Raw genomic sequence first — 13,015 nt, forward strand, 5'->3', positions numbered from 1 at the left:
TCTTATATTTTAGGGAAAATCTCTGTTAGATAATAAACAAAGTTTAATTGAAGAACTCCAAAAGAAAATTAAAAAGCTAGAAAGCCAACTGGAAAGAAAGGTGGATGAGGCAGAAATAAAGCCTATGAAAGAAAAGGTATGTGAAGAAACATACTGATTAATATGTTTAACGTAATGATAGCCTCACTTAAATTATGTAATTGATGAATAGGTAATATACGCTAGAGGCTCCTGGGCTGCTCATTTGGTTGAGAGTCTAACTCTTGATTTTGGCTCAGGTCATGATCCCAGGGTCGTGGGATTGAGCCGGAATTCGGCTCCATGCGCATGGAGCCTGCTTCAGATTCTGTCTCTCCCTCCCTCTGCCTGCCCCTCTCCCCAGCTTGTGCGTGCGCACGCTTTCTCTCAAAAAAATACTGTATTAATTTGAGGACCTAACACGTAATATAAATAATATAGAGAAGTCTAAGATGAGTTTCTGTCCTTTAGAAATTTAGTGACCCTAGATCATGACCTGAACCAAAATCAAGATTCAGACACTAACCAACTGAGCCATGCTGGTGCCCCTATAATGTAATTCCTGCTCAGAAGTGACTACAACATCATCATGTCCTCTTCCTGACAAAGTACCTCTAAAATCCCCTCACACCTTACATATCCAGCTTTTCCCCAATATAGTTGTTTATGCAGGTAGGTGCTTTTGACCTTTGGGAAAGAAAGTTGGGCATTTTTAGTCTACTACCTTGACCCAAATGTGTCCTTTTTATCATCCAGTAGAATGGACTGTTAGTTCAGGGTAAACAAAGTGATTTGGAATTCAGTATTGGTAGTAATCAATAACGAAACCACTCATAAATTGATTCTGTAATGTGAGAAAAGTTGCTTAAAATTTTCTAACAGGTTAACTAGTCAACTATTTTGTAATAAATATTACTGATAGAAATTATCAAACCTCCAAATCCCTTCAATTGGCTAAAGTGCATATAATTAAATTTGTTACAAATAATAAAATGAAGACTTATATCAGTAGCACTGAAAATATCAATAGAGACCTGAGAAATATTGGTGTTAGTAGTAATGTTTGCCCCTGCAGAAAATCACAACAGAGAAGCTAAGGTTAGGAAAAATTTTTATTGTAAAATTTGTGCAGAAAATATTCAATATCTATAAAATAATTTCAATAACATGGACATAAAAAAGAAAATTAAGGAATTTTAATGCCACTGAATAGAAAATAGTAATGGGATTAAAATGTCTTAATAGAGTATATTCCAAAAAATTTTTGTCCTATGAAAATTCACCAGTGTTAGTATAATTTTTATTAAAATATTTTCATTTATATACATTGAACCACAATACTTGCTGTCTGAAGCTTTTCTGGTAAAAACTGCAAGATAAAAATGTTCTTATTCTTACAGTTTGCTTTCTTTGCTGCCTCCCCACTTGGACGAAGGTCTAATCCTCAGATACCAGTTCCTAACCTGATTCCTGTCAGAAAGCCTTGTGACTTTGGCTGGACTCCTAATCTCTGTTTCAGTTTATTTCTCCTTAAAATAGAAATGATACTATTTGCATTGCCAATTTCCCAAGATTATTTTGGCAGTCAAATGAGACAATATGTGCAAGTCTTTTGTAAGCCATCAAGTCCATACCACTGTATGATTTTATATTATTACTAATTAGAAAAAGAGGACAACACATAGAGCAACACTAATATTAAATTTTCTATCCAGGAATCTAGCAAGAGTATTATTTCAAATTCGACAGTGTTGGGCGTTTCTAATTTATGGATGTTTTTATATTCAATGATTTCATGCTGAAATTTCTGTACATTTTTCTCTGTCAACGCACCCCCATGCCTTACATTCCTGTGTTTTTTATGCTGTTATACTTTTCTCCATAGCATTTATTATTATCTGACATACTAGAGATTTACCTATCTATGTGTTTATCTTTTGGACTATAAGCTTTAATGGAAGGAATTCTACCTGTTTATTGTTGTATCCCCACCACCTACAACAGTCCCTAGTCCCTAGCATGTATTAGATGCTCAGTATTTGTTAAATGAATGAAAAATTTTAAATGCAGTCACATTATTCTGAAATCCATCCTAAGTGGCTCTTGGTACACAAACCATGAAAAAAGAACTTCTCCCTGCATCTTCTCTTCTCCCCCAGTCAAGAACAGATCTATGGTGATGTTTGCCTTTGTTATTTTTTTCTTGTGGTTCATTTTTAAATAATTCCAGCCTTGTTTCCCTCACTCTTACTTCAGAGGTTGGTATCAGAGGGTAAATGCTCAATTCCATGCTGCAGAGTTATTTACTTCTATACCATTATGCCCAAGCTAATATTTACATTCCTGGAAGTACACAAAATTTCTTGTATATATTTCAGAAAAAAAGTTAATAATTATTAAACATTTACCGAAGTTTTTATGTTTTTTTAAAAGGATAGTTGCTAACTGAATTAAATAAATAAGGTAAAAAATTGGCCAGTATCAAAGAAGATAGTGTTGATAGGACAACGTATCTTAGATGGGCATTTGACTTTAAACTATGGCTTTTAACTCTTTCAGCCCTGACATTGCCTTTTGTAATAAACAGTGTTTTATAATATCCACATGAAATTTATGGTTAATAGAAATTACCTACATGTGTAATTTCAAAAATATCATTATAGGGGCGCCTGGGTGGCTCAGTCGGGTAAGCGTCTGACTTCGGCTCAGGTCATGATCTCACGGTTCGTGAGTTCGAACCCTGTGTCGGGCTCTGTGCTGACAGCTCGGAGCTTGGAACTGCTTCAGAGTCTGTGTACCCCTCTCTCTCTCTGCCCCACCCCTGCTTGTGCTCTCTCTCTCTCTTTCAAAAATGAATAAACACACAAAAAAATTTTTTTTAAATATTATTATAAATGCCCTAATTGAAATATAAAGGAGAAACAAAATAATTCACAAAAGTAATATGTTTCTACATCTGTCATGTTTCAACATGAAGATGCTCTGGCATACTACACTAGAAAACATAATGAAATAGATTTATAGCATTAAGGTGTATTCAGAGCTACAAGTGCAAACTGATGGAAATGTATTCAGTGGCATTACTAATGCCATTAACTATTTCTCTTCCGTGCTCAGCACTTACCAGCAGCTAACATACTACAAAATATTTTTTTTCTTGCTTTTTTTCTGTATTTTGCTCCCCTTCCCTTATCTACCCAACCAACATAAATTAGACTATAATGCTTTTTCTCTGATTTTTCTCTGATCAGAGAGTGCTTCTACACTTAATGCCGAGAGTGGTATGGCAGATGATTAGCAGTATATAACCATCTGTTGGATAAGATTTGAAGAGGCTGTGATACTAGGAGTTGCTATTTTGGTCAAAATTGGGTTGGTCATTTGTACATACATATTTTTGTTAGAAGCTTACGTTGGTCATGATCATCTTTATTAGAATCTTTACTTAAAGACTTTTAAGTCTGTTGACATTAGTCCAAACTGTTCCCTAGAATTTTACCCGTCAATAATAGAATACAGAACCTTTAAACTGAAGGGCATTTTTGTTAGTAGCTTGGCATGTCTAAAGATTCTAGACATTATATAGCAAAATGAATGTATTCACATATTCCCTAGGAAGTATTGGTTTACCATTGTTCCAGTAAATTGTAATTAATAAATCTTGAAATTAAAATATTGGTAATTTTCTCCCTCGTTATTGTTTACAGAGTGCCAAAGAAGAATTAATTAGGTGGGAAGAAGGTAAAAAATGGCAAACCAAAATAGAAGGAATTAGAAACAAGTTAAAAGAGAAAGAGGGGGAAGTGTATATTCTAACAAAGCAGTTGAATACTTTGAAGGATCTTTTTGCCAAGTGAGTTTAAATTTAACCCTAGTTAATTATTTGTGAAGTCTTTAATTGATCTGGAAGTTACATAGTTTTATTGTATTTGATAGTACATATTTGATGTTATATTTGAGAAATTTCATAGTTTTAATTATGATTTATTATCTGTGATTCATTTTATTTTCTTTAAAATGTGTTTAAAATTATTTTAACAATTTGTAAACGGAGTTTCCTACAATTTTGAAATGTTAGCTCATAGCAAATACAGCAAGATCTAGTTTTTGGGTTTTTTTTATGATGTTGTTTAATTAGTAGTAAGCTTCAGTTTAATAAATTGAACAAGTAAAACAGTGAATTTTATATTTTCATGGTGCTATATTGAATCCCACAGGGCTGACAAAGAGAAACTTACTTTGCAGAGGAAACTAAAAACAACTGGCATTACTGTTGATCAGGTTATGGGAGTGCGAGCTTTGGAGTCAGAAAAAGAGTTGGAAGAATTGAAAAAGAGAAATCTTGACTTAGAAAATGACATATCATATATGAGGTAAGCTGTTATGTGAAATGTGGGACCTATTACAATGAAGAAATACTGGCTGACCCATAAAAACTGATGTAATGAATGTGTATTATTTTATTTAGGCTTGGGTTTTGTTCTCTTTTCCCGTGGGAATTAAGATAGGTTCTTTGTATGCCACATAATTTGGATTGTATTCTTGAACTTCTGAATATCATGTTGTGAAACTTTGGATCTTGGTTAAATTCTATGGAAAATGTAGTATTTTTGTTTTCACAGGCAGGCAGTCTTGGATAGGTTCAGGCCCCGAGTTCCCACCTGCTTTCTATGGGCTGTGGTTCTAATATCAGTTTTGTTTTCAAAGCCTTTATAGTCTCTTTGGTTCCGTCCTGCCTGTGCACCTCCCTGTTGGAAGTCTGGTATACGGGCTGCCTTCCATCCATTAGTTAGTTCTGTGAGTCTTTGCTACTGTAAGATCAGATTCATGCACACACAGCTCAACGTTGAGGCCAGAAGTTCATATAGGATCCCTTCCTTGAGTTCCTCCCTTTCTGCCATGTCCCTGACACTTTCTGTTTCCCCCGGGCTCCCCCTTTTTGTATTTCAGATGAAATCTGGGGCTCTGGTTACCCTGTTCTACTGTTTACTTTAGCAATTTTGTGTATGTCTGGAGCCAAGCAATAGGAGGGCAGAAAGGGGAATGGGGAGGGAGGGGGCTACTTCCCGTCTACCCCTTTAGTAATCACAACTCTACCAATTTCCTAAATATTTTGACTCCTGTGGGTTCCCATGCAGCCTATGCCACCAGTAGCATGGGATTGCTTGAGGGTTGGAGTACGAGAGAACGGAGAGAACAAAAAAATATTGGGGGGGGTGGGATTTTTTCTCGGAGAGTATCGTAAGTGCCCTCTCTCCTTGCTGGAGCTAGAACTCTAAGGCTTCCCTGGAGCTTTCTCCCTCAGTGCTAACACTCACCTTCAGGTTTCAAGCAGTGTTGTGTTCAGCCCAAGACACACTAGAAGCAATGGAAAGGTAAATTGCTGCCGTTTGCTGCGCCTTCAGATTCTGGTATAGTGTCCCACTCTGTAAAATATTTACTTTTCAGAGTTCTCAAATAGCTGTTCCATGCATTTAGGAGAGACAAGATTGGGTGTGTTTACTCCACTCTACCTAGAACCAGACCCCCTCCCTGCCCCCAGTGTCATTTCTTTAGCAAAGCTTTTGAAATTGGTTTCATCATCTCTTTCCAAGCTTATGTCTTCTGATAAAATCATATCTTAACACCCAAAACTGTAATTTTCTGCTTTATTCATTTCTTCTTAGATGAACTTAGATTAGTTTTACAAAATTTGTTACTTCTCCTTCTAAGTACTTACAAGCATCCCAGAATCATATTAATGATTATTTTCTAAGTGTGGTACCTGCCTGTTATATTTGGACATGGGGACACTTACTGTTCTTAATTTTTTTTAATATGAAATTTGTCACATTGGTTTCCATGTTCTTAAATTTATCATATGTTTTTCCTCTCCATTGATCTTCAAAAATTACCATTAGTGTTTCTTTATTAATGCCTGTGATCATGTCTGTATTAATGTAATATGAACTTCTTTAAAGAAGTACCCATGAGTTTCTAGCCTACATTCGATTCCCTTTTTTTCTAAGTCATTGTTTCTTAAATCCTTCAGAATTTTCCTTGATGGAGAAGAAAAAAGTGATTAAGAATTCTTTCTTGCAACATCTATTTTGTAGTTACTGTCTGATCCCAGTAGCGGCTCCTTCTCTTCTTTGTTTTTCTTGATCTAAACATGTGTTCAAAACAATGTTAAACCCTTTTTTTCTCCTTTGCAGTTTTCACAGGATCAAATATTTTCATTTTGAAACCTAATACTTTTAGAGGTTTAATTTGTTTTTTCTAATAATGTGAACCTGTATGGGCTTAAATAATTGGAGAAGATTTGATAGAAGAGATTGAACTGGCCTTCTGTCTCAGTTCAGCTGTGAATTTCTAAATTTTATGAATCAAATCTAGATATTAAAGGGAGGAAGGACATTCCAAGAAAGCAGAACCCTAGCAGAGACATGGTGGCAGGGGTGAAACTTTCATGTTGGGTAAGGGCAGATTTTTTTGCCTTACTAAAGGTGGACTCCTGGACAATTAGGTTGAATAGGTATAGTGGGGCCAGATTATGAAGGGCCTTAGGCGACACATGTGAGACTTGGACTAACAGATTGTTATCTGGCACCACTAAGAGCCTTTTTTATATTGTTGAGCTTTTTGAGAAGTATGTCATGAAATTATCATATAGTGTTTTAAAAATAGTATTTTGATTCATCTTACACAATTCCATATAAATAGATGCATGTTCTTTAAAGATGTTAATGTATTTCTATAAATCTAAATACACTTGTTAACTCATAATTCAAAAGAGCCCTACAGTGAATCCTCTGTAATATATATATAATTAGACTATACATATATAATATATATGTAATATATATATAATTAGACTATTTATAATTAAATAATCATGTCCTAATTTTTATAAAATTTGCAAGTTTTATAGAAATTAAAATAAATACAATGTTAACAAATACATTATATATTTTCTTTTCTGTATTTTAATACAATAAAGCTGTGGAAAGTTGGCGTTTGAATAGTAAAGAGTCTCTTGTTTTTTATCATAGGACCCGTCAAGCTCTTCCTCGAGATTCTGTCATAGAAGATTTACATTTACAAAATAGATACCTCCAAGAAAAACTACATGTTTTAGAAAAACAGTTTTCAAAGGATGCATATTCTAGACCTTCAGTAAGTGTACATCTTTTTATTTTTCTGTTTTTAATAAAAGTGATATAAACTTTTACCTTTTTGGCCCAAAACCTTAAGCTTCTTCTTATTAATATTAATGTACTAAATCCAACTTTTATTTTTGCCAGGTACTGATGTATATTAACTTCTTTAATCCTTCTTACATAAGTAGACCTAAGATTCTTAGACTTTGCATAAAACTGTATTCCAGAGATTTTAAAGAAGTTATTATTTTGAGTTTTGCTGTGGCAAGAACATACAATTAAGTAAATTAGAAAAATACAGCATTGTTTCCATTCAAACGTGTAATATATTTCTAGTTTTCCTTAATAAAAAAACATTAATGTAGAATTGTTTGTTGTATATTACCTTAAAGCAATAGTGTATACATTTTTGTTATTTTTTTCTTCTTTTCATGTTTCTTCTCTTTCTTCTGCTTCAAGCAGAATCTGTTATGTGACACAACTACGCTTTCTACCCTTGCTACCAGTGTTAATAAATATAGGCATAATATTTATCACAAAAAGAGCACTTTCCACAAGAACAAAAAAAAACCCATAATGGTGTTCAGAATTAAAAATGGGAAGGGAATAGATGCCAGTAACAACTTACATCATCAGGTACCTAAAAGTATTCTACGGCATTACAGTAATGAAGAAAGACACACAACAGAAGATATTGTAGATTCTGCGGAGTTAAATAAATCTGAGGCAAGACCAAAAAATAAATCAAGTCCGCTTAGGTCAACTAATGGTACCATGGCAGATGTTAAGTCCAATTTTGAAAATGAACCAGATCCTGAAATTGAGAAAACTAATCAAGACTATCATGAAAATAATAAACAGGAACATGAAAACAAGGAAGAGAATGAGCTAGGCAAGAATGTGAAAGGAAAGGGACACACAGCTGAAGATGTGAGTCACGACCACCACATGGATCCAGAAGGATCTGCTGGAGAAGACCGTGATTGTGCCACAGTTGCTGCTGCACTGACTGAGAGTGCCGAGGAGGAAGCACAGGCAAATTCTGAAACCGATGTACCAGTCCAGCCAAGAAATGAAGTGTCCCAGGTTTGAGTCAATGGCAGTCCTGTGTTTGTTTCTTATAGCAAGTGGTATACAGTATGTGGTGCAAATGGAAATCAATTGCGTGGGATTTGTAAAAAAATATTAACTATTCATGAAGTGTGTATTAAGCTCTAATTGATGAGTTCCTATAAAAATTAATGGTTATGCATTTCTTATTGATTTTAGTACTCACTATTTTACCACCGGTACTCACTTAAAAAGTGTTAGGTAACAGGATAACAAAAACCAGGCTCTTTAGAGGTGTGCATTTTGCCTTAGAAATTTCTAACTCAAGGTGCTCTGAAATCTCATCACAAACTTTTATTACAGTGAATAATATCAGTAAAAATGTGTTAGGATACTGTGTGACATTATTTGGTCATCTTTTTGCCACATATTTTATAACATACTTTTTTATAATGAATAAAGAGAGTTTGCATGTGTTGCTGTCTATGTTGTATTAGGCTCGATGCTGAGGTATAATTTTCACATATTTGCAGAGTATTGTTTCTGTTTTACATGGGAAGCTTGGAGCATGAGTATCATCTCTAGTGATGCAGAACCAGGATCTAAACACAGGTCTAACTTCACAGTTGATGATCTCTCCATGTACACACTACTTTTGGTCAGTTTACAATGCAGTACAGACTAAGACATGTTTGTCTCCACTTGAAATCAAATAGAATATATCTTTTTTTTTCCCCCTTATCCTTTCCACCTAGATATGCCAGTCACCTAAGTCCTAAACACATCAATAAAAACAAACATTTAAATCTTAAGAGAGGGGCGCCTGGGTGGCGCAGTCGGTTAAGCGTCCGGCTTCAGCCAGGTCACGATCTCACGGTCCGTGAGTTCGAGCCCCGCGTCGGGCTCTGGGCTGATGGCTCAGAGCCTGGAGCCTGTTTCCGATTCTGTGTCTCCCTCTCTCTCTGCCCCTCCCCCGTTCATGCTCTGTCTCTCTCTGTCCCAAAAATAAATAAAAAAAACGTTGAAAAAAAAAAAATTTAAATCTTAAGAGAAAAGGGGGCGGGGAGGGGGGTGCCTGGGTGGCTCAGTTGGTTAAGCATCCAACTCTTGATTTCTGCTTAGGTCATGATCTCATGTTTCATGGGATCAAGCCCTGCATCAGGCTCCACACTAACAGTGTGGAGCCTGTTTGGGATTCTCTCTCTCCCTCTCTCTCTGCCCCTCCCCCACTCTCTCAAAATAAATAAACATTTAAAAAAATAAAAATAAAGGTTAAGAAAACATGGATGAAAGTGACTTAATTCTTATTTCATATCTTTATCCAAGTTCATAATGCTTCTCTTTTTTCCCTTGATAATAAGTAACTGTAAAATTGAGGCTCCCACTGTGTGTTTCTTAACTCCCATCCACTAAGAATTTGGTTTCTAGCACTGTATTCCTTTCAACAGGATTCCTCTTCCATAAAAGAATTGGAAATCTCATAAAATTCATTATGCAAGAATTTTACTTATATTACTTTTACACAATACAGAGTTTCATTAGAATTTGTTTTCCAGAAATTGGACGATTTCAACTAGTACTTTTTGTTTTTTGAGAATTGTGGGGAAAAAACGATCTGTATGTACTTACATAATTGCATCCATGTTTTAGGAGAATGTGTTAAAAAAAAATCCTCATGTGAGATCATCAGATAGAATTACTCTCTTCTGTGGTTGATAATTAGCAAATATTATGTCTGTCAATCAGTGGTACCCATAAGTGTTTATCACTTGTTAAATCGCTACCACAGACAGAAGAGATGAAGTGAGGGTGACAGAAGAGCTCAGGGACAGGGCATTCATTACAGATTTCCATGTCTGAAGAGGCCTTAAAAATTACCCCATCTTGTGCCTTCATTTGTAAGATGCAGAAACTGAGGACCTTGCAGGTGGCATGCTTTGCCTACTGTTAGCCTAATAGTAGCAGAATCAGAATGGATACTTGGGTTATTTGACAGAGAATGAGCATAAGCACGGACATATTCCTATGGTACAGACATTAACAAATATGTCTGTCTTTTGCACACAAAGAGATGCACACACATTCCTTTGAACAAAGACAAGTCAGGTTGGACACAGGCAGTGTTTCTGCCAGGGTTCTGCACCCTCAGGTCAGAATCAAATAGCCTAGAATTTCTTTACTTTTCTATATTCTATGTTTTAATGTCTTTAATTTCTTTTGCTTTTATTACCCAAGGGTAAATATATCAGAATATGAAGTATTTAACCTACTGCTAATTTAAAAGCTATTATAGAGCCATGGATATATTTGTATAACATTGCATTTTTTAAACTATAATGTCTTTAGAGTTATTGGCTTGATAGCCCATCAAACCACAGAGAGAGAATGGGATGAGGGAGGAAAAACTAAAGTACTTGCACAAAATGTTTCATATGATGCTCATAACAATCATAGGAGGTGGGTGGTTTTCTACCCCCTTTATAGAAAAAAAGAAATCAAGCACATATTTCTCTTTCAAATGACCTGTAGTTTAGAATGAGAAGTAAGAATGAACATAAATAATAGCCCAAGGTAGATTCGTGCCAAGAGAAATGCAATGTAGTGTTACTGGATTTCAGAGGAGGAAGTTATTACTTGCACTTAAGGAACGAAGAAGAGCTTTCCAAAAGAGGAAAGAATTAAGGCACTTTTTTTTGGAGGCTCGTGTGTTAGTTTGCTAGGGCTATTGTAACAAAGCACCACAGATTTGGTGACCTGACAAATTTATTCTCACAGTTCTGGAAGCTATGAGTCCAAAATCAAGGTATTGGCAGGGTTGATGACTCTTTTAACCTGTGAGGGAAGAATCTGTTCCAGGCCATTCTCCTTGGCTTGTAGATGGCCAGTTGTGCCCTCTTTACATTATCTTCTTTCTATGCATATCTCTGTATCAAAATTTCCCTTTTTCATAAGAACACTACTCCTACCAGGTTAGGGCCAACCCTAATGACCCTAACTTGAGTACCTCTGGAAAAGCCCTATATCCAAACAAGGTCACATTCTGAGGTACTGGGATTAGGACTTCAACGTATGAATTTTGGGGTGGGGTAGGATTTAGGGCATAATATAAACCATAACAAATAATAGTCATATTTTACTTTTGGACAGGAAAAATTAGCACAAATTAGTTTTAGAAGAGCATACATGTAGACATTATATGTGTGGATGTTTTTAAGACATACTTCACTGTGCTGTCTATATTAAACTTATTACCTTTTCTCCTGCAACTTTTATATTCTGACTTCTTTAGGGTCATTTTTTTTTTTAGAGTTCTCTAATTTTTCATATTTTTTGAGGGAAAGTGTACCGTTTTAGGTTTTCTTATCCAATATGTCCTATATAACTTTTATTACTAACATTTAAAAATATTCCTAACTTTATTTTCCTGAAGACTTCAGGAATAGAGTCAGATGAACACTGTCAAAGAGAACAAGAGCTTCAGAGGGAAAACTTAAAGCTGTCATCTGAAAATATTGAACTAAAATTTCAGCTTGAACAAGCAAATAAAGATTTGCCAAGATTAAAGGTAAATTTAATGTTCTTTAGTTAAGAAATCTAATACCTGAAAACCTTTTCTCCCTCTTTGTATTAGTTTATGAAGATGCCAATAACTCATATTCATAAAATATTATGGTAGTGGTATATTTTCTACATTTGTTCATGTAACAATTATTGAAAGCCTACTTTGTTGTCAAGTACTCTTCTAGGTGCTGGGAAACAGCAATCAAAATATTTCTTGCACACATAGAATTTATATTCTAGTGGGAAAGGCTGATAATAAGTAATATGCAGTGTGTCAGCTGATGTTAAGTTCATGTTAAGTGGTAAGGAGAAAAGCATGGTTGGTGTGAAAGGTGTGTGTGGTGGGGGGAGGGTTGGTTGGGACTATATGGAATTGCTATTTAAAATAGGGTAATTAAGAAGGCTTTCTTAATAAAATATTGTATCAGAGAGCTAGGGCGGGAGGTTAGGAAGTGGGTCATACAAATACTGGAAAGAGAGTTCCAGACAACAGAAATAGCAAGTTCAAAGTCCTGAGGCCAAGTGGATGGTTGGTATATTTCAAAAACAATTATCACTCTTAATTAGGGTATTTCTTTAAAAAAATTAAGTCTTTAAGCTTAAAAAATTAGGATAATTATCTCTTTTAGGAATTTTGATGTTTATAAGAAGTTTATCTTTGGTTTTCCAAATCTCATCCTATTTATGGGAATCTCTTTTTCTTTTTGCTGGCTAATTGTTTCAGTTCTGTTTTCTAACCTGGAATATTAGCAGTCTGTTAATTCCACTGGTAATGATATAATTAAGTTATGTCCTGCTTCTAGAACACTTATTTTTACATTATTAGAACCCATACTATTAGATCAGCTGTTGCTCTCTACCATCTGGATAAGGATCTATATATGTCATTTATGGGGTGGTTAAAATCAGAGTTCTAAAACTGGAAGGGTGCCTGGGTGGCTCAGTCAGTTAAGTGTCCTACTCTTGATTTTGGCTCAGGTCATGATCTCACGGTTTGTGAGTTTGAGCCCCGCGTGGGTTCTGCACTGACCACGGGGAGCCTGCTTGGGATTCTTTCTCTCCCTCTCTCTCTGCCTCTCCTCCACTTGCATGCACATGCACATACACTCTCTCTCAAAATAAATAAACATTTACAAAAAAACTACATTTATATAAAGGCAGTAATGTGGAAAATATTTCTTGAAATTTACATATAAAATATTCTTGTATCACTGCACTTCAACATATGTCTTAGTTCAAAGTCCTTA

General features: G+C 35.2%; 1 protein-coding gene across 8 annotated transcripts in view; it reads left to right on the forward strand.

Moving 5' to 3' along the window:
* Positions 1-13,015, forward strand: part of CEP290 (centrosomal protein 290) — a 92,422-nt gene that overhangs the window by 64,399 nt on the left and 15,008 nt on the right. For 5 of the 8 annotated variants that reach the window (XR_015253450.1, XR_015253449.1, XM_086712695.1 and 2 more), the window contains 6 exons: positions 14-136; positions 3,726-3,871; positions 4,236-4,391; positions 7,050-7,173; positions 7,620-8,243; positions 11,638-11,772. Coding sequence is in view for 6 of the 8 variants with exons in the window: in XM_086712695.1 (XP_086568821.1) it covers positions 14-136; positions 3,726-3,871; positions 4,236-4,391; positions 7,050-7,173; positions 7,620-8,243; positions 11,638-11,772 (1,308 nt within the window). In the remaining 2 variants the exon portion in view is untranslated. The remainder of the gene's footprint in view (positions 1-13; positions 137-3,725; positions 3,872-4,235; positions 4,392-7,049; positions 7,174-7,619; positions 8,244-11,637; positions 11,773-13,015) is intronic. The other 3 variants (XM_086712696.1, XM_025926600.2, XM_086712693.1) reach the window with 2 other exon arrangements.

This window comes from Puma concolor, chromosome B4 (assembly GCF_028749965.1).
Source record: "Puma concolor isolate L17-30 chromosome B4, mPumCon1.1.hap2, whole genome shotgun sequence".
Taxonomy (NCBI): Eukaryota; Metazoa; Chordata; class Mammalia; order Carnivora; family Felidae; genus Puma; species Puma concolor.